The sequence below is a fragment of the Tachyglossus aculeatus genome, chromosome 4 (assembly GCF_015852505.1).
Source record: "Tachyglossus aculeatus isolate mTacAcu1 chromosome 4, mTacAcu1.pri, whole genome shotgun sequence".
In the NCBI taxonomy this organism is placed as follows: domain Eukaryota; kingdom Metazoa; phylum Chordata; class Mammalia; order Monotremata; family Tachyglossidae; genus Tachyglossus; species Tachyglossus aculeatus.
Genome location: NC_052069.1, coordinates 23,409,793 through 23,437,485, shown reverse-complemented (window position 1 = coordinate 23,437,485; position 27,693 = coordinate 23,409,793). Strand labels below are relative to the sequence as shown.

Below are 27,693 nucleotides of genomic sequence, written 5' to 3'. Positions count from 1 at the left end.
GGTAGCGTCTTGCAGGAGCCTCAGCGTGGCTCAGTGGAAAGAGCACGGGCTCGAGAGTCAGAGGTCATGGGTTCTAATCCCGCTCCACCACTTGTCTGTTGTGTGACTTGGGGCAAGTCACTTAACTTCTCTGTGCCTCAGTTCCCTCATCTGCAAAATGGGGGTTAAGACTGTGAGCCCCACATGGAACAACCTTATCACCTTGTATCCCCCCAGCATTTAGAACAGTGCTTGGCACATAGTAAATGCTTAACAAATACCATCATTATTAATCCCTCCCCTCTTCAAACCTTAGAGATCACCACTCTGCTGACCGTCAAAGCCCTACATGAATCACATCTCCACTGAGGGAGCTTACCCTGACTAACCCTCTCTTCCTCCCTTCAATCAATCAATCAATCAATCAATTAATTGTATTTATTGAGCGCTTACTGTGTGCAGAATACTGTACTAAGTGCTTGGGAAGTACAAGTTGGCAACAAAGCCCTACTGACCTCCTCCAGGAGGCCTTCCCAGACTGAGCCCCCTTCTTCCTCTCCCCCTCCTCCCCCTCCCCATACCCCCCACCATACCTCCTTCCCCTCCCCACAGCACCTGTATATATGTATATATGTTTGTACGGATTTATTACTCTATTTATTTATTTGTCCATATTTATTCTATTTATTTTATTTTGTTAATATGTTTTGTTTTGTTGTCTGTCTCCCCCTTCTAGACTGTGAGCCCACTGTTGGGTAGGGACCGTCTCTATATGTTGCCAACTTGTACTTCCCAAGCGCTTAATACAGTGCTCTGCACACAGTAAGCGCTCAATAAATACGATTGATTGATTGATTTTAAATCTTCATAGTCACCCCACCCTCAGCACCATCCCACTTAAAGAGAAGTAGCATGGCATAGTGGAAAGAGCACGGGCTTAAAATAGAGGACATGGGTTCTAATCCCGTTTTCACCACTTGTCAGCTGTGTGACTTTGGACAAGTCACTCAACTTTTCTGTGACTCAGTTACCTCATCTCTAAAATGGGGATTAAGACTGTGAGCCCAACATGGGACAACCTGAAAACCTTGTATCTATCCCAGTGCCTAGAATAGTGCCTGGCACAAAGTAAGCATTTTACAAATACCATCATTATTATTATTATGAACATACTCATTTACTCAATCATATTTATTGAGTGCTTACTGTGTGTAGAGGACTGTACTAATCAATCAATCAATCAATCGTATTTATTGAGCGCTTACTGTGTGGAGAGCACTGTACTAAGCACTTGGCACTGTACTAAGCACTTGGAAAGTGCAATTCAGCAACAAATAGAGACAATCCCTACCCAAAATGGGCTCACAGTCTAGAAGGTGGGGAGAAGAAAAGAAAACACAACAAGCAGACAGGCATCAATAGCATCAATATAGATAGCTAGAATTATAGATTTATACACGTTAATAAAATAAATAGAATAATGAATATGTACATATATGTGCAGAGAAGCAGCGTGGCTCAGTGGAAAGAGCCCGGGCTTTGGAGTCAGAGGTCATGAGTTCAAATCCCAGCTCCGCCAATTGTCAGCTGTGTGACTTTGGGCAAGTCACTTCACTTCTCTGTGCCTCGGTTACCTCATCTGGAAAATGGGGATTAAGACTGTGAGCCCCACGTGGGGTGACCCGATCACCTGGTAACCTCCCCAGAACTTAGAACAGTGCTTTGCACATAGTAAGTGCTTAATAAATGCCATCATTATTATTACTATTATTATTATATATACACATTCCCTGTGACATATCCTTAAACTCTGCCATTTCCCCTATTGTAATTCATTTAATCTTTGTCTCTCTCTCTAAATTGCAAACTCTTTGCAAGAAGGGAACTTGCCTAGCATCTTATCTTATAATAATAATAATAATAATGATTATAATAATAATAATAGCATTTTTTAAGCACTTACTATGTGCAAAGCACTGTTATAAGCACTGTGGGGATACAAGGTGATCAGGTTGTCCCACGTGGGGCTCATAGTCTTAATCACCATTTTACAGATGTGGTAACTGAGGCTCAGAGAAGTTAAGTGACTTGCTCAAAGTCACACAGCTGATAGTTGGCGGAGCTGGGATTCGAACCTATGTCCTCTGACTCCAAAACCCGTGCTCTTCCACTGAGCCATGCTGCTTCTCTAACCCTCTAACGCTGTACTCTCTCAACTGCTTAGTACAGTGCTCTGTACAAAGTAAGCACTCAGTGAATACAATTGATTGATTGATTTTGGTTCTTCGGAGAAAAAACTTTTCTTGGAAGGGGAGGCTGGGACTAGGGCCATTATTATGGCAAGCAGCATAGCCTAGTGGCAGGAGTACAGCCTTGGGAGTCAGAGGACACGGGTTCTAATCCTAGCTCTGCCACTTTTGTCTGCTGTGTGACCTTGGACAAGTCACTTCACTTCTAACTGCCCTTCTAGACTGTGAGCCCGCTGTTGGGTAGGGACCGTCTCTATATGTTGCCAACTTGTTCTTCCCAAGCACTTAGTACAGTGCCCTGCACACAGTAAGCGCTCAATAAATACGATTGAATGAATGAATGAATTCTCTGTGCCTCAATTACCTCAGCTGTAAAATGGGGATTCAGACTGTGAGCCCCACATGGGACATTCTGATTACCTAGTTTCTACCAGTGCTTAGAACAGTGCCTGGCATGTAGTAAGCGCTTAACAAATACCATTGTTACTATGATTACTATTATTTCAAAGCATTAATGCTTTGACCACTCGAATTGTAAATATTTTTTGTTTCTCTTCCCCTTTATTGTGTAGGAAAGCCCCTTGTGGGTGGAGAATATACCTTCTTCATTCTGTACACTGATCCTGCAATATAGTGAGTTTGGTCAACATTTTGAATCAGGGTTGAAAACTAATGTCTTGGAAATCAGATGATCCCAACAACTTCATCCCATTGGAGTGTTCCAAAAAAGTTCCTGACTTTTTCCTGAGGCTGAAGCCAGAATATGATGGGGACTGGGCTGGGATGTCTGACAGTTGCACCCTTGCTGTCGGTCAGACTTTCACCTTGTTGACAAGCTTTTCAATCATCCAAATATTTTGTCAATCAGAAGTTCCCTCTGCACCCACACACTCATCATCATCATCATCATCATCATCATCATCAATCGTATTTATTGAGCGCTTACTATGTGCAGAGCACTGTACTGAGCGCTTGGGAAGTACAAATTGGCAACATATACAGTCCCTACCCAACAGTGGGCTCACAGTCTAAAAGGGGGAGACAGAGAACAGAACCAAACATACTAACAAAATAAAATAAATAGAATAGATATGTACAAATAAAATAAATAAATAAATAGAGTGAAAAAAATATGTACAAACATATATACATATATACAGGTGCTGTGGGGAAGGGAAGGAGGTAAGATGGGGGCATGGAGAGGGGGACGAGGGGGAGAGGAAGGAAGGGGCTCAGTCTGGGAAGGCCTCCTGGAGGAGGTGAGCTCTCAGCAGGGCCTTGAAGGGACACTCATATACACTAGCGCACCCCTCACAGCTGACATCTTTTATAATTAAAATGACTATTGCATCTTGTAAAATATCACTGGTCAGCGTCACAGTTATTCCCTCAAAGGTTTCAGAGATCCTCTCATTCTCTCATCTCCGCTGGGTTAAGCTTTCCTCCTCCATTCTATCTTCTGATTCCTTTTCTCTTTAGGATTTCCTTAATTTGTCAATACTTCCAATAAAAGGGAGGGTCTTAAACAGAAGATTTTCAAGCAAGAGTTCACTAACGTCAGGGAGGGAAACTATTACCTGTTTAGTTTGTCTCTAGTACCTCTCCTTCCCTTAAAAATTTCCTCCCTCCTAAGTGCATGATATGTGGGTGTATTTGCTAAAAACACAGGAATCTCTTGCTTCTGGCCGTTAATTTTGTTCTCCTGGTATTCAATTTCACCTGGCGAAAGGGGAGCAGAAGCCAGTGAGAAATATAGTCTACAGCTCTTAATATTTTCTTCTGAGCATACAGGCAATTGCTACCTCAGAAACAGAGAAGTAGAGAGAAATCATTCTGGTTTAGTGTTTACTTCTTTGCTAGCGAAGCCCCTATTTTGGTTGTCCATTACCCCTAGATTCTTGCTTAGATATCCCACCTTTTCCTAACATTCACTTGTATGAATTTTACTTGAAATAGTAATAATAATGATGGCATTAATTAAGCACTTACTATGTGCAAAGCACAGTTCTAAGCACTGGGGAGGGTACAAGGCAATCAGGTTGTCCCACGGGGGGCTCACAGGTTTCATCCCCATTTTACAGATGAGGGAATTGAGGCCCGGAGAAGTGAAGTGACTTGCCCAAAGTCGCACAGCTGACAATTGGCGGGGCCGGGATTTGAACCCATGACCTCTGACTCCAAAGCCTGGGCTCTTTCTACTGAGCCACGCTGCTTCTCCTACTTGAAATGTTCCTTCCACAGTGTGCGTTTTAATTTTGCTACTTTAAATTTCATAGAATTGTTCTCGGTCCATTTATCTAAGTCTCTTTCCTTCAGTGCTCTGTTTTATAGCCACATATTAGTTCTCCGAATCTGTCATATTCCACTATAAAAATGTTTTTTGAGCAAAGCATATTCTATCAAAGTCTTCGACTCCTTCCAAGACTATTGAAGGGTATTAAACAGAACACCCAGCACGGGCAAAGATATGAAGCAGAAGAGATGATTTTACACCAGAATATTCTGAACCTTTGGATGTGATTCCAGTTTAATACACAGGGTTCAGGTGAGGAACAATAACACTGACTCCGTATGCCATTCGTTCCTGGAATGTGTTTATTTATACTATTTAATCATTAGTATCTACTGAGTGTTGATCAAACCAATGTGGCCCCGAGCCACTGAGAAATCCAAGCATCTTGCACAGAAGGGGATCCTGGAGTTTTTTCTGGGGTCTTCACGCCAATTCTTCAGTCGTAGTTGCCTTGCACTGGCCTCTACTGTACTTAAGGAGTTCAAAAAGATTCTGAAGACCAGATCTGGAAATTGAGAGAAGAAAATGGCTATGGATTCATTAGGGAACTTTGGTAACATACAGTAAAAAGTCTAAGATTCAAAGGCCCTCCAGTGCTTGAATGAGACACAGTTTTTAGCTGCCCAGTAGTTGGTCATTTTTGAAAAATTCACCGGAAGCTGTGGGCTCCTCTACAGTTCCCTGCATACTTTTTATCTCCGACATGAAACTGGGACAGAAACACAGTGGGTACACTATGAACAGTTTCTGGCAGGCTAACGCAAGATAAAACATCCCCTTCTAAACTGTGAGCCCCCTTCTAGACTGTGAGCCCATTGTTGGGCAGGGACTGTCTCTATCTGTTGCCAAACTGTACTTTCCAAGTGTTTAGTACAGTGCTCTGCACATAATAAGTGCTCAATAAATGTGATTGAATGAATGAATGAATCATGGCCATTCTCCGTGATACAATAATAATATAATAATGGCATTTATTAAGTGCTTACTATGTGCAAAGCACTGTTCTAAGTGCTGGGGAGGTTACAAGGTGATCAGGTTGCCCCAAAGGGGGCTCACAGTCTTAATCCTCATTTTACAGATGAGGCAACTGAGGCACAGAGAAGTTAAGTGACTTGCCCAAAGTCACACAGCTGACAACTGGCAGAGCTGGGATTTAAACCTATGACCTCTGACTCCAAAGCTCGGGCTCTTTCCACCGAGTCACGCTGCTTCTCTAGCTTGAAAATGTAGCTATATTGTGAATAGTTCTATTGTGAGGAATAGTTCCCTAAATGCAGGGACAGGGACTGTGTATGACATTTTTTAAGGTATTTGTTAAATGTTTACCATGTGTCAAGCACCAGCCTAAGTGCTGGGGAAGATACACATTTATCATGTTGGACCCAGTCCCTGATATCTTGTATCTACCCTATTATCTTGTATCTTAGTACAACACCTGATAGAGAGGCAGCTCTTAATAAGTGTGATGATGACGATGTTAATGCCATCTGTTCATTCATTCATTCATTCATTCAATCTTATTTATTATTAATCTTATTTATTATTTTTAGACTGTGAGCTCACTGTTGGGTAGGGACTGTCTCTATATGTTGCCAACTTGTACTTCCCAAGCGCTTAGTACAGTGCTCTGCACACAGTAAGCGCTCAATAAATACGATTGATTGATTGATTGATTTATTGAGTGTGTACTGTGTGCAGAGCACTGTACTAAGTGCTTGGAAAGTACAATCCAGCAATAAAAAGAGACAATCCCGGCCTGCACTGGGCTTACAGCCTAGAAGGATGGAGACAGACATCAAAACCAGTAAACAGGCATCAAAAAAAATGAACAGAATCATAGCTATATACACATCAAAACAAGTAAACGGGCATCAATATGAATAAATAGAATTATAGATATGTATAAATATACACAAGTGCTGTGCGGTGGGGGGGGTAGAACAAAAGTGAGTGAGTGAATGAGTGAGTCGAGGAGACATGGAAGGGAGGGGGAGCTGAGGAAAGGGGGCTTAGTCTGGGAAGGCCTCTTGGAGGAGGTGTGCCTTCAGTAGGGCTTTGAAGGGGAGAAAAGTGACTGTTTGGTGGATTTGAGGAGGAAGGGCATTCCAGGCCAGAGGTAGGATGTGGGCCTGGGGTCAATGGAAGGGCAAGTGAGAATGAGGCACAGTGAGAAGGTTAGCACCAGAGGAGCAGAGTGGGTGGGCTGGGTTGTAGAAGGGGAGAAAGGAGGTGAGGTAAGAAGGGGCAAGGTGATGGAGAGCTTTGAAGTCAATAGTGGGGAATTTTTGTTGATAGGCAACCACTGGAGATTTTTGAGGAGGTGGGTAACATGCCTGGGATGCTTCTTTAGAAAGCTAATCCAGGCAGGAGAGTGAAGTATGGACTGAAGTGAGGAGAGACAGGAGGTTGGGAGGTCAGAAAGGAGGCTGATGCAGTAATCCAGTCAGGATAGGATGAGTGATCGTACTAACATGGTAACTGTTTGGATGGGGAGGAGAGGGCAGATCTTGGAGATGTTGTGAGACCAGCAGGCTTTGAGGACAGATTGCATATGTGGGGTGAACAAGAGAATGGAGTCGAGGATGATACCAATGTTGTGGGCTTGTGAGATGGGAAGGATGATTGTCCCGTCCACAGTGATGGAAAAGTCAGGGAGAGGATGGGGTTTGGGAGGGAAGATAAGGAGCTCTGTCTTGGACATGTTGAGTTTGAGGTGGCAGAAGGACATCTAAGTAGAGGTGTCCTGTAGGCAGGAGGAGATGTGAGCCTGGAAGGAGGGAGAGAGAACAGGGGAGGAGCGATAGATTTGGATTTCATCCGTGTAGAGGTATTAAGCTATTCATTCATTCAATCATATTTATTGAGTGCTTACTGTGTGCAGAGCACTGTACTAAGCACTTGGGAAGTACTATGGAGCTAATGAGTTCTCCAAGGGAGTGAGTGAGGATGGAGAATAGAAAGGGATCATGAACTGACCCTTGAGAAACCCCTACAGTTATGGGATAATAATAATAATAATGATGGCATTTGTTAAGTGCTTACTATGTGAAAGGCACTGTTCTAAGCACTGGGGAGGTTACAAGGTGATCAGCTGGTCCCATGGGGGGCTCACAGTCTTAAGCCCCATTTTACAGATGAGGGAACTGAGACACAGAGAAGTTAAGTGACTTACCCACAGTCACCCAACTGACAGTTGGTGGAACTGGGATTTGAACCCATGACCTCTGACTCCAAAGCCTGGACTCTTTCCACTGAGCTACGCTGCTTCTCCGTGGGGGATGGGTGGGGGAGGAGGAGCCCGTGAAGGGGACTGAGAATGAATGGCCAGAGAGATAAAGAGGAGAACCAGGAGAGGATGGAGTCAGTGAAGCCAAGGTTGGATACCTTGTTGAGGAGAAGGGGATAGTCCACAGTGTCAAAGGCAGCTGAGAGATCGAAGAGGATTTGGATGGAGTAAGAGTGTTTGGATTTGGCAAGAAGGAAGTCATTGATGACTTTTGAGAAGGCAGTTTCAGTGAAGTGGAGGGGACAGAAGCCAGATTGGAGGGGGTCCAAGAGAGAGTTGGAGGAGAGGAATTTGAGGCAGCGAGTGTAGATTACTCGTTTCAGGAGTTTGGAAAGTTAGGGTAGGAGGGAGATGGGGTGAAAACTGGAGGGGGCTGTGGGGTCAAGGGAGGGTTCTTGTAAGATGGGGGAGACGTGGACAAGTTTAAAGGCAGAGGGGAAGAAGCCATTGGAGAGTGAGCGGTTGAAGATGGCAGTTAAGGAGGGGAGGAGGGAAGGGGTGAGAATTTTTATAAAGTGTGAAGGAATAGGGTCTGATGTTCATGTGGTGGAGGTGACACTTGTGAGGTAGCAGAAGATCTCCTCTGAAGATACTGCTGGGAAGGATGGGAAAGTTGAAAAGGGGGCAGAGAGGAGAGGGGTTGGAGGAGGGGGAGGAGTGATTTTGGGGACCTCAGACCTGATGGTGTTAATTTTCCTATTGACGTAGGTGGCCAGATTATTGCAGGTGAGGTATGGGGTGAGGGGAAGCAGGGGGCCAAAGAAGGGAATTAAATATCTGGAGCAGCTGATGAGGGTGATGGGCATGGGTGTCAATTAGGGAGGAGAAATAGTCTGGCCTGGCAGAGGAGAGGGCAGAGTTAAGGCAAAAAAGGATAAATTTAAAGTGAACAAGGTTGGTCTGGTGTTTAGATTTCTGCCAGCAGTGTTCAGCAGCTCGAGCATAAGAACAAAGGAGGTGGACAGTCGCCGTGATCCAGGGTTGTGGGTTAGTGGTGCAGGAGCAACAAAGGGATAGGGGAGCAAGCAAGGTGAGTTGTGTAGAGAGGGTGGATGTTGAGAACATCTATTTGGTCATCAAGAGTGGGTATAGTGGGTAGGGAGGCTAGGTGTGGTGTGTGATGCGTTGAGAGCAATGGATGGGGATGAGAGAGTGGAGGTCTCTGTGGGGGAATAGTACAGATATAGAAGGAGGAGGAGGAGGGTGGGAGAGGAAGCAAGTGAGAAGATTGGGGTCAGAGAGAGGAATTTCAGGGTTGGTGAGGGTAGAGATTGTGCAGCTGTTAGAGATGATGAAATCAGATGAGATTTGTTCAGCAGTTACTATGCACTAAGCACTGATCCAAGCCCTGGGGTAGACCCAAATCAATCAGAATGGACACGGTCCCTGTCCTACATGGGATTCACAGTCCAAGTGGAAGGGGTAACAGGCATTGAATCCCCATTTTACACATGAGGAAACTGAGGCACAAGGAAATTAAGTGACTTGCCCAAGGTTACAAAGCAGGCAAGAGCCAGAGAACCCATGCCCTTTGACTCTTGGACCCATATTCTTTTCACTCTGTCATGCTGCTTCACTTCTTCTTCTTTTTATTATTATTATTATTACTATTATTGTTATTAATTCAGATCTGTTCCACAACCATTGGAAAACTAATATGAAATTCCTTTACGCTGTCAGGAAAGTCACGGAATTATTGTTTAATCTTTATCAAAATAAATGAAAGCATAATATCACATTATTAAACATGTGAGGAATTGTAAGACAATTATGAATCTTCCCAAGAGGCTGCAGAAGTAGAAGCTGTTTCTGCTGACTGAAGCAGTGATTTTTCAAATTAAGTGAAGTACTGTTTCCAATTTATGTAGAATGGCAGTTGCCTTCTTCCTTTCCTTCCCTTCTTTCCCCCCTTTCCTCCTTTTTCTCCCCTTCCTTCTTTCCTTCCCTTTCCTCCTTTCCCTCTTTTTCTTCCCTTCCTTCCTTCCTTCCTCCCTTCCTCCCTTCCTCCCTTCCTCCCTTCCTCCCTTCTTCCCTTCCTCCTTTCCTTTTTATCCACTGTTGAAGAAATCAAATTTCATCTGTTTCAGCATCATATAATGGCATTTTGGATTCTCAAAGTTCAAAGTCCTCATTGGACAACAATTCCTGGCATGAGGCCCATATTAAGTCCTTAACATCTGCATCATCCTCTTCTAAATATTGCTGCCTTCCCAGGCCAAAAACATATTGATAATAATAATAATGGTATTTGTTAAGCACTTACTATGTGCCAGGCCCTGTACTAAGCACTGGGGTGGAAATCAGGTTGGTCACAGTCCCTGTCCCAGTTGGGGCTCACAGTCTTAATCTGCATTTTACAGAGGAGGTATCTGAGGGTCAGAGGTGTTAAGTGACTTGCGCAGGGTCACATAGCAGACGAGTGGCAGAGCGGGATTAGAACCCATGACCTTTGGCTCTCAGGCCTGTGCTCTATCCGCTACATCATACTTGGAGTCTCTTCAAAGCTTTGAAAATCTGACACAGACCATGGTCTGACACAGCTTCCTCTGAGACCCTGGATCTACCACTTGTCCGCTGGGTGACTTTGGATCAATCATTTAAGTTCCCTGTGTATCAGTTTCTGAAAGAGAAGATTCAATACCTGTTCTTTCTCCCATTTAGACTGTGAATCCCACATGGCACAGGAAATTTAGTTTGGGATTACCTTGTATCTACTCCAGCATTTCGTACGGCATTTGGCACATAGTAAGTACTTAACAAAGATCAATATAATAATCAATCAATCAATCAATCGTATTTATTGAGCGCTTACTGTGTGCATAGCACTGTACTAAGCACTTGGGAAGTACAAGTCGGCAACACATAGAGACAGTCCCTGCCCAACAGCGGGCTCACAGTCTAGAAGGGGGAGACAGAACAAAACCAAACATACTAAAAATATAAAATAAATTGAATAGATATGTACAAGTAAGATAAATAAATAAATAAGTAAATAAATAAATAAATAAATAAATAAATAGAGTAAAAAATATGTGAAAAAAAAGTAATAATAGTGGTAAGTGTTAAGAACTTACTATGTGCCAAGCACTGGGGTAGATACAAGATAATAGATTTGGACACAGTCCATGTCCCACATAAGGCTCACATTCTCAATCCCCATTTCACAGATGAGATAACTGAGGCCCAGTGAAGTGACTTGCCCAAGGTCACACAGCGGACAAGTGGAGGAGCGGGATTAGAACCCAGATCCTTCTGACTCTCAGACCTGGGCTCTATCCACTAAGCCACGCACCATCATCGTCATCATCCTCATCATTTGTCATTGCTTTTCGTTTGTAGGTTTAATTTTTAGCCCCGGTTGGGAGGGCACAGGTAATATGCATTTACCCATAGCAGCAGACAGTATGTTGGGACCAGATGGGTGTATGTGTAGATAGGTGTCAAATAATGAATCCAAGGGTGGTTAAGGCATGAAGTTATCAAACAATACAAATTGCACTGCAGGGATGGGAAGATCATGGGGTGATTGTAATTTTATAAAATTCTCATTGCTCATGCTAGAAAATGTAGAATTGTCTCAATAAGAAAAATGGTTCTCTGCCTGTGTGGATTTATAACGGTGTGTACCGAAGAGGAATATTTGTTACAAAACCGCACAGACCTAGGATAAGAATCAGAGTCACGGAGAATCACAGCTTCCCAATTCCAATGAAAGGTGACGATGTGACTTCATAAATTGTGCCCAGTGAATCCAAATCAATCACATGGAGCAATAATTTCAGCATGACCGACAACAGTAAAGAGATCAAATCATGAATCATGTCTTTAGAAATAAGTTTTTTGGTGAACAGCTAAGAAAACAGTGAACCATTTAATTCATATTGATACAGTTGGAGACCCAATAAATCACAAACATATTTTACAGTGGATGCATCACTGAACCAAATGTTGCCAACTGCACAGGAACAGCTACTTAAGGGCTGTAATTTCACTCAGTAGTATCTTTGGTCTTCCACACCACTGAAAGCAGCAGGAGCCTTGAGATTCTGGGTCAGTACATCGTTCTCATAGTTACCAGGATTTTAACAAGGCCTTTAAGGTTAAATACAAGCTCTCTGTTGTGATTGCTTTCTATCTTTTGAATGAGAAGCAATTTCAATAATTGCTTAATTTAATTGACTTGTGTCCGCCTCCGGACCTCCAGGGCTCCGCTTCTACGTCCCATCAAGCAATGCGTCTGCACAATCTCTGCCCCTCGAAAGTCCAAATTTTCCCTGAGATTTGCACATTGAGTTGAATCCAGTCTTCTCTTCCACAGAGACATAAATCGGAACTCACCGTTAATCCCTTCCGGGAATCAAATTAAGATTGTTTATCAATTGGCCAACCGTATTATCTATGTTGTAACCCAAAACTAGAAGCACTATCCCTAGTATGACCAGTTTGGTCTCATATTAAATAGGCTGGCCAGTTAAGTCAAGAGAGTTTCAAATTAAAAAAAAAACAAAAACAAATCCATGTATTTTGCCAATATTGCTCAGTACAGGTTTTCCTTACCCAGAACTGTCCTCCTTCAACTTGGAGAAGTGGAATGAATGTTATCACAATGAAAATGGGTGAAGAATACTTTGTGCTAGCCTAGAGTTCTTACTGGCATAGTGGAGTTCTAGTATGGCCCTCTAGACTGCAAGATCGTTGGGGGCAGGGAACATCTCTACCAGTTCTGTTGTAGTGTCCTCTCCCAAGCACATAATAATGATAAAAATAATACTAATAATAATGGTATTTGTTAAGTGCTTACTATGCTCCAGGAACTGTACTAAGCACTGGGATAAATACAAGGTAATTAGATTGGACACAGCCCCTATCCCACGTAGGGCTCACAATTTTAATCCTCATTTTCCAGATGAGGGAAATGAGGGACAGAGAAGTTAAGTGTTTTGCCCAAGGTCACACAGCAGACAGATGGTAGAGCCAGGATTAGAACCCAGTTCCTTCTGTCTTCTAGGCCATGGAGGTCATGGGTTCAAATCCCGGCTCCACCAACTGTCAGCTGTGTGACTTTGGGCAAGTCACTTCACTTCTCTGTGCCTCAGTGACCTCATCTGTAAAATGGGGATGAAGACTGTGAGCCCCCCGTGGGACAACCTGATCACCTTGTAACCTCCCCAGCGCTTAGAACAGTGCTCTGCACATAGTAAGTGCTTAATTAATGCCATTACACATATAAGCATGCTGCTTCTCTTAGCCCTAAATAAAGTGCTCAGCATACAAAAAATGCTCAATAAATACCATTGGTGATGATGATGATGATGATGATGGCGTAGTGGAAAGATCATAGGCCAGGGCGTCAGGGGGTCCAGTTTCTAATCCCTGCTCTTCCACAGGTACTTGAGTTGCCTTTCTGGGAAGAGTAATAATAATAATAATAATAATAATAATAGTACTTGGCACATAATAGTTGCTTAACAAGTATCATCATTATTATTATTACTGTCCCAACTCATTGGGGTCAGTGAGATTAGCCCAGGGAGTAGATGGCTTAGCTTGGGCCATAATCATTACTGCAAAAACAACCCAAACACATGTGCTCCCAGATAAACAGGTTACTGTATGCTACCATAAAATACAGTAGAGTTAAGAAGCATGGGGCCTGCCTTCAAGAATCTTGCAGTCTAGTGATAAAAGTTACAATCTGTAATTGTGGAACAGACTGTCTCTGAGACCTCAAAAGTAATATTCATGCATTCAGTTGTCCTTTCAATCAAATTTGTTGATCACTTATTGTGTGCAGAGCACTGTACTAAGCACTTGGAAAGTACAATTCAGAAACTTATAGAGGTTCTTCTAGACTGTGAGCCCGCTGTTGGGTAGGGACCATCTCTATATGTTGCAAACTTGTACTACCCAAGCGCTTAGTACAGTGCTCTGCACACAGTAAGCACTCAATAAATACAACTGAATGATTGAATAAAGGTAATCCCTGCCCACAAAGGGCTCAACAGTCTATAAGCAGGGAGGGGGGCGTTGTGTGCATTAACTCTTTTTGTAAGACATCATTAAGTATGAGACAGAGTGGCTTAGTGAAGCACAGGTGATCTTCCTCACTTCCTTGTGAAAGTCAGGAGAAAAGCTGAAACAAGAAATGAAGCAAACAAAGAATAGCAGCAACAATAAAAGATGGCCTACTAACAGAGCAAGCGATAAGTGATAGCTGTACTAAGGTAATACCCACTCAGAACCCAAATTCATTCTGGTTTTATTGGACTTGAAAAAGTGGGATGACTTGAAACAATCTGTACATATTTTTAGGGACTTGGAAAACTTTTCATGTGTTTGCAGTATGTGTTCACAACCCTCTCTCATGAAGCCTGGCCTATGAGAATCTCAATCTGTTTAGTGAAAAAGGAGAGGAAGGATTTGACTTTGAAAAAACGAACTGCATGCTCTTGGTTATATATATTTTATATACATTTATATGTATTATATATATTATCATTAAGTGAATTATTTGGTCGTGCAATACTTTCCTTATTTTCCATCTAAGGCAGAGTAGTATACTGTTGAGGACAAGGAAGTTTTCTGTTATAGATGACCCATTTGGGAGGCGAGCGACAGGCCTGAGGGAATCTAGAATGCTTTTCTGTAATGTGTCTGGGCTCTGCAAAGCGCAGTGAGCGGCGGCATGTACGGGAGCCATATTTTCCTGTCGCCTTCATTCATACCTGAAATTAATACTTCTTAGACAGTTCTTCCTTCTAAAGCCCTCTAATGATTTATCAGATGGAAATTTTTCCGTTTCCAAAAGACCCAAGGTATTTGTGTAGTGGCAAAGCTAGGTTTTTGCTTGAACATCTAGAAGAGGAGCAACTGCACCTGTTTGGTCCTGTAGCTTTCACAGACTCAGTAGAGCTGACAGCCCTTAGTCTCTTCTCTTGGCACTCAGCCCGAATCATGCAGGGTAGAATATGGCCACCTGGAATGTGGTGCCGGAAAGCAATTATTTCAAATGGAATGCCACTGACGCTTTCCTGAAGGCAGGAGACTTTCGATTTGATAGCTGTCAGCACAACAGACATCTCTGAAGGATTTTTGGTCTGTGGTCATTAGTTAGAATAGCTTTGCCGCACCCACCTGCTTCGAAAGCAGTTTATGCATCTGCTCGTTTTCTGATGGAGAGTTTTTGTCTGTAGCAACGGTTTTGAGTTAGGGGTGGGGAAGGGAGGCAGGTCTCCATGCCTCTATTGTCATGGAACTAAGAAAGCCTGAATTTTGATTAGGCTTATTGGGTGCCAACTTGTAGAGGTTCCGTGACCTGCACCTGCGGTGCCTGGAGTTTTGGACGGCGAACCCTTAATTTCCCCCATCCTGAAATGACTGGCTAAACAATAAAAAGAGATAATCATACAGAGTAGTGGTGGGGATGGAGAAAGGAATCTTCTTTTAGGAATGTCTAAACATACAGGTGCTAAATACCTCTAGTTCACTCTTTTAGCTAAGAACTTTTCCCCACATCTGCTACATATCTTGCTCATATCTATCCAGGAACAGTCCACACTAAACCCTAGGTATTGATGATACATGATGTAGTTATGGTAAGTTAAATTCCTCTAGAATCTGCTTTGTGGATGCATATGTCACAGAGTACCAAGATATGAACATAAGTGCTATGATGGGATGGGAGTACTTAAATATTTCTTATCTTCCTACCCAAACCCTGTTTTCTCCCTGATTTCCCCATCACTGTAGATGACAACACCATCCTTCCCATCTCACAAGCCCATAACCTTGGCATTAGCCTTGACTTCTCTCTCTCATTCAACCCACATATTCAGTGGAAAGAGCCTGGGCTTTTAAGTCAGAGGTCATGGGTTCAAATCCCTGCTCTGCCAATTGTCAGCTGTGTGACTTTGGGCAAGTCACTTCTCTGTGCCTCATTTAACCTCATCTGTAAAATGGGGATGAAGACTGTGAGCCCTCCGTGGGACAACCTGATCACCTTGTAACCTCCCCAGAACTTAGAACAGTGCTTTGCACATAGTAAGCGCTTAATAAATGCCATTATTATTATTATATTCAATCTGTCACCAAATTCTGCCGGTCCCACTTTCACATCATCCCTAAAGTCCGCCCTTTCCTCTCTAACCAAACAGCTGCTCTGTTAATACAGTCGCTCAACATATCCCCGCTAGATTATTGCATCAGCTTCCCAACCTCCCGCCTCTCCCCACTCCAGTCCATACTTCTCCACTTCCCAGATAATGTTTCCACAAAAACGTTCAGGATATGTCACCCCCCTCCTCAAAAATCTCCAGTGGTTGCCTATCCAACTCCATAGCAAAAAAAAACCCTCCTCACCATGGGCTTTAAAGCACTCCATCACCTTGCAACCTCCAACCTCACCTCCCTTCTCTCCTTTTACAACCCAGCCTGACACTCTGCTACTCTCTTGCTAACCTTCTCACTGTGCTTCAATCTCACCTGTCTCACCATTGACCCCTGGCCAGTGTTCTGCCTCTGGCCTGGAATGCCCTCCCTCCTCAAATCCACCAAACAATTACTCTCCCCCTCTTCAAAGCCTTATTGAAGGCACATCTCCTCCGAGGCCTTCTCAGACTAAGCCCCACTTTCCCTCATGTCCCGCTCCCTTCTGCATCACCCTGACTTGCTCCCTTTGCTCCCTTTGACTTGCTATATATTTATATATATATATATATGTGTGTGTGTGTGTGTGTGTGTGTGCGTGTATATATATATACATACATATATATATATATATACATACATATATATATACACATATATATATATATATATATATAAATCAGTAATTTTGTTTATTTGTATTGATGTTTGTTTGTATGGGTGTCTGTCTCCCCCACCCCCAAACAGTGAGCTCACTGTGGGCAGGGATTGTCACTGTCTATTGTTGTATAGTACTTTCCCAAGTGCATAGTACAGTGCTCTGCAGGAGAAGCAGCGTGGCTCAGTGGAAAGAGCCCGGGCTTGGGAGTCAGAGGTCATGGGTTCTAATCCCGGCTCCGCCGCTTGTCAGCTGTGTGCCTTTGGGCAAGTCACTTGACTTCTCTGTGCCTGTTACCTCATCTGTAAAATGGGGATTAAGATTGTGAGCCCCACATGGGATAACCTGATCACCTTGTATCCTCCCCAGTGTTTAGAACAGTGCTTTGCACATGGTAAGAGCTTAACAAATGCCAAAATTATTATTATCATTATTATTATTATTATTATTAAGTGCTTAATTAATAACTATTGAATGAATGAAAATGGTATGGGGTCATGGAAGTGCCTAAATGGCAGTTAGGAGATATAGGAAGGAGAAATTAGAAATCTTTCAGGGAAGATTTCTGATAAGCAGTGTGGCTCAGTGGAAAGAGAATGGGCTTTGGAGTCAGAGGTCAGGGGTTCAAATCCCGGCTCCACCAATTGTCATCTGTGTGACTTTGGGCAAGTCACTTAACTTCTCTGTGCCTCAGTTCCCTCATCTGTAAAATGGGGATTAAGATTGTGAGCCCCACAGGGGACAACCTGATCACCTTGTATCCTCCCCAGCGCTTAGAACAGTGCTTTGCACATGGTAAGAGCTTAACAAATGCCAAAATTATTATTATTATTATTATTATTATTATTATTCTCATTATTATATGCTTAATAAATAACGATTGAATGAATGAAAAGTGGTATGGGGTCACAGAAGTGCCTAAATGGCAGTTAGGAGATATAGGAAGGAGAAATTAGAAATCTTTCAGAGAAGACTTCTGATAAGAGATGTGATTTTAGAACGGCTTTGAAAATGGGGAGAGTGATGGTAATTCGAATGTGAAAGGGAAGGAAGAGCCAGTCAAGAGGGAAGACATGAGCAAGTGTTCTATGGTTTGAGAGATGAAAATGAGGCAGAGTGAGCAGGTTAGATTAAGACAGATGGAGAATACAAACTGATGTGTAGTAAAAGAGGAGAGTGGATAAATGGGAGGGAGAGAGCTGACTGAGTGCCTTGAAGCCAATAGCTAGGAGTTTCTACTTGATACAGAGAAGAATGGGCAACTATTGGAGGTTTTAGAGGAGTGGGGAGACAAGTGAAGGGAAACACTTTTGAAAAATGATCCATGCAGCAAAGTGAAATATGGACTGGAGAAGGTAGAAATTGGAGGCGGGGAGATCAGGGAACATGCAGTCTTCAGTTCATACTCTGTAGATCATTTTTGAAAAAGTGTTCTACACAAACCTCCCACCTGCTTATAGACTTCTAGTGCTTACCCATTCATCTCTGCATCAAGAAAAAAACTCCTGACCACCAGGCTTGAAGCACTCCATCAGCTCTCTCTGCCCTTTCCTTCTTATCCATTTTCTTCTTCCGCTGCAACACAGCTCACACTCTTCTTATCTCTCATGCCTCTGTACTCTTTCCCAAGCCATTCCCCCTACTTGGAACTTGTTCCCCATTTAAGTCTGACTGACCACAGAAACCCTCATTTTTTTTAAGTTATTTGTTTAACTCATATTATGTGCCAAGTACTGTTCTAAACACTGAGGTAGATACAAGTTAATCAGGTTGGACCACAGTCAAGATCTTTCCCACATGGGAATCAGTCTGCGTAGAAGGGAGAAGCGGTATTTAATTGTCATTTCTGAGGAATCATAAGCACAGAGAAGTTAAGTGACTTGTCCAAGGTCACACAGCTGGAAATTGGTGGAGCTGGGTTTAGAACCCAGGTCCTCTGATTTCCAAGCCCTTGTTCTTTCCACTAGGCCATCCTGAAATTGCGCCTCAATGTTGGGAAGCAGCATGGCCTAGTGAAAAGCACCTGGGCTTGCGAGTAAGAGGACCTGGTTTGTAATCCCCACTCTGCCACTGGTATATACATATATATCCCTTCTTCTTTCTTCCTCTTATGAGTAAATTATTAGAGTGTTTGTTTTCCTTGCTAGAATAGAACTCTTTGAAAGGCAGGGATCATGTCTCCTAATTTTATTGTACTCTCCCAAGTACCTAGTACTGTGCTCTGTATATATTAGGAGCTCTATAAATATGCTTGAATCATACAACTTTACACAAGTAATGTGGAAGGGACTCACAGTCACACATCAGTCCTTCCAAGCACGCTCATAAGGATAGTTAGGATCTCGTGGTGCCATCCCCTTCGAAAGCACAGTTGCGTCTGTGTAGATATGTAAGAATAATGGTAACTTTAGAGTCTGGAATTGAGGGCTGGGGTGACTTTCAGGTCTGGGATCCCAGATCAAGATGAAAGGTGCCTCCTCTCTCATCTCTTCCAGGTCCTTGGCTTGTCCATTCTTCCCTCTGAATCTTCCATGTCCCCCCAGCCCTCACGTCCACCAGAGCTCTGTGGATCACTCTTTGAGATCCCTGACAGAATGCCCAACAGAAGCAGCATTTCCCAGTGGATAGAGTGTGGACCTGAGAATCAGAAGGAACTGGATTCTAATCCCAGCTTTTCCACTTGTCTCCTGTGTGACCTTGGGTGAGCCATTTCACTTCTCTGGGTCTCAGTTACCTCATCTGTAAAATGGAGACTAAGACTGTGCCCCATGTGGGACAGGGCCTGTGTCCGACCTGATTAGGTTGTATCTACCCCGGTGCTTAGTACAGTGCCTGACACATAGTAAACACTTAACAAGCACCATAAAAATGTCCTGTTCCCATTCGCACCTATTTCTGAATCATAATAATAATAATAATAATAGCAGCATTTGTTAAGTGCTTTCTATGTGCCAAGTACTGTTCTAAGCGCTGGGGATGATACAAGGTAATCAGGTTGTCCCACACGGGGCTCACAGTCTTAATCCCAATTTTCCAGATGTGGTAACTGGGGCACAGAGAAGTTAAATGACTTGCCCAAAGTCACACAGCTGACGAGTGGCAGAGCCAGGATTAGAACCCATGACCTCTGACTCCCAAGCCTGGGCTCTTTCCACTGAGTCATGCTGCTTCTCACAAGCAGCTGCTTCTTAAAGCTTCTGCCCCCAGTTTGAGTGGGCTGAACCCCTGCCAGATAAATAATCTCCCCACTGAAAACATAGACTTCCTGCCACCGGACGTCTGGAATTCCCAGAAACCACAGCTGAATCCAGATTCCAGATCTTCCACTGCCATCCTTCTCTACACAACAATGAGCTTTTCCGTTCCATTCATCCCGACTATATTTTCAGGCAATGTGCTGGATTTCACATTTTTATTTATGAGGAGTTATGACCCTGTTGCCCCAAAAGAGTATAATTAAAGTAATCGTGTTATCGTGGACTGTTGGAATGAATCTCTGGCCGCATGCGGTTATTGTTTCAGAAATAGTTGGAGGTAATAAAAGTAGCCGGTGTGGCTTCCGTGTTTCAGGCATTCATTCATTCATTCTATCAATCGTAGTTATTGAGCGCTTACTGTGTGCAGAGCACTGTACTAAGCGCTTGGGAAGTACAAGTCGGCAACATATAGAGATGGTCCCTACCCAACAATGGGCTCAGTATCTAGAAGGGGGAGATAGGCAACAAAACAAAACATTAGGGTGTTTCGAGAGACAAAGAACATACGTACACCTATGCGAGGAAACACATGAACATTCTCAAGCTGTCTGTATATCTATCACAGCTAATACAGCACCAGAAACACAGTTAGAAAAATAAATAGGTTTGTATTTATATACTGTTCTTTCTGGGTTTTATTGCACTTTGTGACATTCATAAATTATTTTCTAAATAGAAAATGTAAAACAAATCACAGTAAGGATTTCTAATACAATTTGTTATTCTACTACATTGTCATACTCGAGCCCTTTCTTAGGTGCCTGAGCTTCTTTATATTTCATCGTGTTAAAAACAAGGACTTTAACGATAATATTTTTCTCCAAATGTTTTCTCTGTTGCCATAAATCAAAACACCATTATTTAAAATAAACACAATGCCCCACAATAGCGGTGGTGTAATTTAAGAGTGAAGCATCTCTGTTAATAGAATATGAATCACCCGCTATATTTAAAAGCCAAGGCATTGTTCGGATGAAAGTTGTGCCCGTGCTTACATTCCTCATATTTACTACATATTGGAGAAACGTTAAAACTCATGTTTTTATTACTTCTCCGAGAACTAGAAAATATATCAAAGCCATACGCTTATTCATATCACTGGGCTATTATTAGCTCTCTAAAGAGGAGCACGTAGCTTCCAGACAAGTATTTGAACTACATAGGTGGGCCTCTCACTCATTCGCTAATGTCACTAGCAGTTGGTGTTGCAGTATCAGTTGTGAAGGAAGAAAGATTGGGGGAGGAAGGGACACAAGCACACCAGGATATTTTTATAAATATTCTCTCCAAGCTAGAATGCACAACATTTACACTCACCACGCACACTTCAAGGGAAAAGCCATTTACTGTCCAGGCTGAAACAGGAGGTCAAAAATGACTGGTTTTGTATTAGAAACGTGAAACAGACAATGTGAGGCATTGGTCCTTCAGGTATAAGACAACTCTGATGATAAAAGGTACAGTGCTCTGCACACAGCAAGCACTCAATAGGTCCCATGGAGAAGAAACAAGTTCGTATATATGCAATTTCTCCCAGAGCCTTTCGTACTTACAAGCCCTCTCTGTTTCTTGTTGTTGTTTTTTTTCCATAGTTGCTCCCACAATTCAGGAAATTAAACCCACCGGCGTGATCCCTGGACGCAGTGGAATAATAAGATGCGAAGGTGCAGGTGTGCCGTCCCCAGTGTTCGAATGGTACAAAGGAGAAAAGAAGTAAGGTGTTTGTTCTCACTACTGAGTCTCCAACCCATTGAGTTATCGTGTGTTTGTGTCAAATACCCTGACCGGTTCATTCAGTCAGAACATCCAACAACTACAGCTGCCGCAATAATAATGGTGGTATTTGTTAAGCGCTTACTACTATGTGCCAATCATAGTTCTGAGCACTCAATCACTGCTTTAAGCACTGGGTAGATACAAGCTGATCACGTTGGATTCAGTCCCTGTCCCACAAGGGCCTCAGAGTCTAGTGCGGGAGACCTGAAATTTGGCCTCATAAAAATTCCAAGCCAGTCTCTGTGGGCAGCAGAAATGTCCTTTTTCCTTTACAAGGCCCAATTTAGTCAGTCAGTCACTAGTCAGCCATATTCATTGAGCGCTTACTGTGTTCAGATCACTTGGGAGAGTACAATATAACAGTACGATAGACACAGTCGCTGCCCGCAGGGACCTTATACTCTAGAGGGGGAGACAGACATTAATATAAATAAATAAAATTGGAGATATGTACATAAATGCTGTGGGGCTGGGAAGGAGGGATGAATAAAGGGAGCATGTCAGGGCAACGCGGAACAGAACAGGAGAAGAGGAAAGGGGGGGCATACTCAGGGAAGTCCTCTTGGAGGAGATGTGCCTTGAAGTTTGGGAGAGCAATTTTCTTTAGGTTTTGAAGAGGGATGGTATTTCAGGACAGAGGCAGCTCATGGGCGATGGGTCAGCAGTGAGGAAGCCGAGATTGAGGTACAGATAGGTGAGATTGAGACTAAGGGTCTAATAGATGTCATCATCATCATCATCATTATTATCATAATGATTAATATTTCCCCCCTCTGAAACCTGTGCCAATTTAGCACTCTGAGATAACGTCTCTGCCGCTAACCTCCTCACTGTACCTCGTTCTTGCCTGTCCCACCGTCGACCCCCGGCCCACATCCTCCCCCCGGCCTGGAATGCCCTCCGTCCACACATCCGCCAAGCTAGTTCTCTTCCTCCCTTCAAAGCCCTACTGAGAGCTCACCTCCTCCAGGAGGCCTTCCCAGACTGAGCCCCCATTTTCCTCCCCTCCTCCCCATCCCCCCCGCCCTACCTCCTTCCCCTCCCCACAGCACCTGTATATATGTTTGTGCAGATTTATTACTCTATTTATTTTACTTGTACATATTTACTCTTCTGTTTCTTTTGTTAATGTGCATTCAGCTTTATTTCTATTTATTTTGATGACGCCACCTGTCCACATGTTTTATTTTGTTGTCTCTCTCCCCCTTCTAGACTGTGAGCCCACTGTTAGGTAGGGACCGTCTCTATATGTTGCCAACTTGTACTTCCCAAGTGCTTAGTACAGTGCTCTGCTCACAGTAAGCGCTCAATAAATACGATTGAATGAATGAATGAATAACGTGGGCCAAAGTGGTTGTAAGCACATGCAAATGACCTCTATTGCCCTATTTTTGCTCTCCCAACCCCAGTGTACTCTTAAAGACTAAGAATCAAGTCTGATATTTTTATAATAATAATAATAATAATAATAATAATAATGGCATTTATTAAGTGCTTATTATGTGCAAAGCACTGTTCTAAGTGCTGGGGAGGTTACAAGGTGATACAGTTGTCCCATGGGGAGCTCACAGTCTTAATCCTCATTTTACAGATGAGGTCACTGAGGCCCAGAGAAGTTAAGTGACTTGCCCAAAGTCACACAGCTGAGACAGGGATTTGAACCCATAACCCCTGACTCCAAAGCCCATGCTGTTTCCACTGAGCCACGCTGCTTTATAGTGTCAATGGGAGATGTTTGATGTTAACTGGTGCCTCAGAGGAGTTGGGAACCAATTTATATTATAGAACTAAAAACATTATTATGCCTTACTAACTCAATCGAGTCTCTACAATAAACTGCAAGTTTCTCATCTATGAGATGTTTCCACTGCTCTATCACTGCAGCTTTTTCATACGCATTATTCAGATCATACCTAGTTAAGTAACAGAAAGAAATGAAAAATTGTAAGAAAGCAATATTTTTCTATTTGAGAATGCACGCCTTTGTTTACATCAAGTCATTTTTCATGCCCAATGTCTCTCATCACAGAGATATGTTGTTATCAGTTCACTTTCCTCCATAACTGCAATGAAATTTCCTAGCACCCTTATACCACTCAATAAAGTGCTAATATAAAATATCATACGCATAAAACAGTAGTTTTTGGAATTAAGCTGGTGGCATGTGTTGGCGCTATTCTTCCAAAGACATAATGATCTCTTTCATCAACTGAAATGAAGTTTCCTGGACTGGAGTTTTGTTTTTTTTTTTTCCAGAACATTTCTCACGAAATCGAACTTAAGATTCCAGGAGAAAACCAGAATCCTCTTTAGCATCAGAACTCCGATCCCCTCCCTGATGGGCAAGATGCTGACTTTATTAACAATAATAATAATAATAATAATGGCATTAATTAAGTGCTTACTATTTGCAAAGCACTGTTCTAAGCACTGGGGACATTACAAGGTGATGAGATTGTCCCACGGGGGGCTCACAGTCTTCATCCCCATTTTAGAGATGAGGTAACTGAGGCACAGAGAAGTGAAGTGACTTGCCCAAAGTCACACAGCTGATAAGTGGTGGAGCCGGGATTTGAACCCATGACCTCTGACTCCAAAGCCCGTGCTCTTTCCACTGAGCCATGCTGCTTCTCCTAATCTAGGATCTCTATGGAAGAGTGGAAAAGAATACACTGAGGGGGAAGATGTTTGATTTTCTCTCCTTTTAACATCAAGATTGTATATATTTCAGATGTGCAGCATTGCCTACTGGAAAGATCACGGACCTCGGAGTCAAAGGACCTGGGTTCTAAACCCTGCTCCGCCACATGTGTGCTGTGTGATCTTCAGCAAGTCACTTTACTTCTCTATGTGTCAGTTACCTCATCTGTAAAATGGGGATTCAATACCTGTTCTTCTTCCTAATTAGACTGTGAGCAGTGTCTGAGACAGGAACTCTGTCCGACCTGATAATCCTGTATAATCCAGCTCTTAGACCAGTGCTTGACACATAATAAGCACTGGACAAATACCACATTAATAATTATTCATCTCTAGTGGGACTGCCCTATTACCATCAAAGTACAGTTCACGAGTTAATCTATACAGATTCTTTGATCCAAATACTGCGGCATCAATAACAGAGTACTCACCAGAGAGGAGATTGAAGAGCTGATTAACCTTGAATGGCTCACAGTTGTCATTCTTTAATTCAGCGAAAGATGGTAATCTCAGAAAACATTAAATTAAGTTACCCACGTCCCAATCTCCTAGGCTCACGAAACCCATTCATTTATAATTATTAATAATAAAATAAGGATAGTAATGAGGATTATTGTGGTATTTGTTAAGCATTTGCTCTGGTTCAAACACTGTTCTAAACAATGGGGTAGATTCAAGTTAATCAGCTGAGAAGCAGTCCCTTTTCCATATGGAGTTCACAGTCTAAGTAGGAGGGAGAATGGGTTTTGAATCCTCATTTTACAGTTGAGGAAACTGAGGCACAGAGAAGTTAACTAACCTTCCCAAGGTCACATAGAAGACAAACAACAGGGCTGGGGTTAGGCCTCATGTCCTCCGACTCCTGGGCTCAAGCTTTTTCAACTAGACCATGCTGCTATTTTTTGTAATACTTGCCCTAAAATTCGTTTTTACGTGTTAATAATAATAATAATAATGATGGCATCTGTTAAGCGCTTAGTATGTGCAAAGCACCGTTCTAGGCACCGGGGGGGATACAAGGTGATCAGGTTGTCCCATGTGGGGCTCACAGTCTTCATCCCCATTTTACAGATTCATTCATTCATTCAATCGTATTTATTGAGTGCTTACTGTGTGCAGAGCACTGTACTAAGCACTTGGGAAGTACAAGTTGGCAACATATAGAGACGGTCCCTGCCCAACAGTGGGCTCACAGTCTAGAAGAGGTACAGGTAACTGAAGCACAGAGAAGTTAAGTGGCTCACCCAAGGTCACACCTCAAAGTGGCGGAGCTGGGATTCGAACCCTTGGCTTTTGACTCCCAAGCCCGGGCTCTTTCCACTGAGCAAGCATTCCTCAGTGTTTCATTTTTAAGAACAAAGCCAACAAATACCCTCTACTACTACTACTACTACTGAGTGCCAACTTGATGCAACCTACTTAAATAAGTACTTAAGAAGCATAAAACCCAATGTAGTTATAAGATCCCTTTCCACAAGGAGTCCACACTCTACACCTACAGAATGAAAAGAGAGGGTGTTAACTATGAGTTAAGGTGTTTTAAGACCCTAGAATGTGGTACGTATGGCGAACGTGCAATAAGTAGTTTGACAGGTATTTGGGAAACAACGTGAATCAGGATAGCACTCCCAATGCCTAACTGCACTGTGGATTCGATTTTATAATTGCCTCAAGAGCGTCTTAAAGTAAAATCCCAACACTTCTCAAGTAAGCTTAGATTTCATTTCAGGAGAGAAATATTAGCTAAACTGCTGGCACCTGCCTCCCCAGGAGAGAATCCTAACCCGCAGAAAGCAGGAGAGGGAGGAATTGCTACCATTTCTGTTATCCTAGGAATCCCGGTATCTTTTCCGTAAGTACCACTTTTGTAAGGCAGAAAGAATGGAAACCTGCTGTGAGGAAATACCAATTGCCAACAGTCCAACACGGGCTGAAGAAGAACTAGATTTCAAATGCAGTTCTAACAGAAGAGGGAAAATAAAGTTAAAAATAAAAATCTCCCAGAGCCCAGGTTGTAAGGGATTCACGAGTAGAACAGTTCGTCGATGTCAGTCTCTTCCTGTTTGTCTTTGTTGATGTCAGGTAGGGTTACCTGTAATAGGTTTTTCATGCTTATTAAGCAGTTGTGAGTGAGAAAGTCCAGAGGTCTTCATCTGAAAATATAAATTTCCTTAAAATTGATAAAAGTAAACAAGACAGTTTTCAAACACTCTACCAAAGTCAAAAATCATTAATGTGTTCTAATATATTATAATAGCATTAATTTATTCGAATGGGAGACTAAAGATAGCTACCCCTTGGGGCTACTGCGGTGATCCATGAGATTCTGCAGTCTGTTTCTAAAAATCATCTCTGGAATAAAACGATATCATATTGTTTAAAAGCTTCAAGTACAAGGCAACATGGACAACCATAGGTTGCTATAGCAGCACATTCACATTAATTTTCATTCCTGTCCTGTTTTCCTATTTTGAACTGCTCATGCTCCTTTTTTCTTCATTTTTTTTTTTACCTTCCACGTCTGTGAAAAGTAGAGATGAGGTTGATAAATGATGAGGTTGTAATTGATAATGCATTTGGCGAATCATGAAATCAGACCGCCACAATCTCGACCGGGTACCCCGCTGGATCCTTGTTGAGAAAATAATTTCCTGTCGGCTCCATTTTTTAATATATTTCAGAGGCATCCAAGGGGAATAAAATCCAGTGTTTCTACAAAATGGTCCCCCTAGCTAAACCTCTCCTTAGCAGTTCATTCATTCATTCATTCATTCAGTCGTATTTATTGATCACTTACTGTGTGCAGAGCATTGTACTAAGTGCTTGGGAAGTACAAGTTGGCAACATCTAGAGACGGTCCCTACCCAACAGCGGGCTCACAGTCTAGAAGGGGGAGACAGAGAACAAAACAAAACATATTAACAACATAAAATAAATAGACTAAATAATAATAATGGTATTTGTTAAGTGCTTACTATGTGCAAAGCACTGTTCTAAGCGCTGGGATATGTTCAAACAAAATAAATAGAGTAATAAATACGCACAAACATACATACATATATACAGGTGCTGTGGGGAGGGGAAGGAGGCATCTACATGATGGAGAACCATTTGTTGCTACTCTGGTAGTGAGTGACAGACACAGAGATCTGCGGGCGATGCTGGAAGGTGTAGTGTGTTCCTCTCCCCCATTTCCCCTGGAAAGTATGGTGTCTTTCCCTCCCAGCCCATCCCCACGGCGGTGTGGAGGAAGCCAGACGGCCCATGCTGCTGCCTCTCCCTCTTCATCTGCCGGAAGCCGAGCCCGAGCTCTATAAAACGGGGCCATGACAGAACCAGCAAACTCCGCG

At 42.7% G+C, this 27,693-nt stretch overlaps 1 protein-coding gene across 1 annotated transcript in view; it reads left to right on the top strand.

Moving 5' to 3' along the window:
• NEGR1 (neuronal growth regulator 1) overlaps positions 1 to 27,693 on the top strand; it is a 1,261,670-nt gene that overhangs the window by 951,415 nt on the left and 282,562 nt on the right. Inside the window, exon 5 of the mRNA XM_038745743.1 lies at positions 21,460 to 21,580. Coding sequence (XP_038601671.1) covers positions 21,460 to 21,580 — 121 coding nt within the window. The remainder of the gene's footprint in view (positions 1 to 21,459; positions 21,581 to 27,693) is intronic.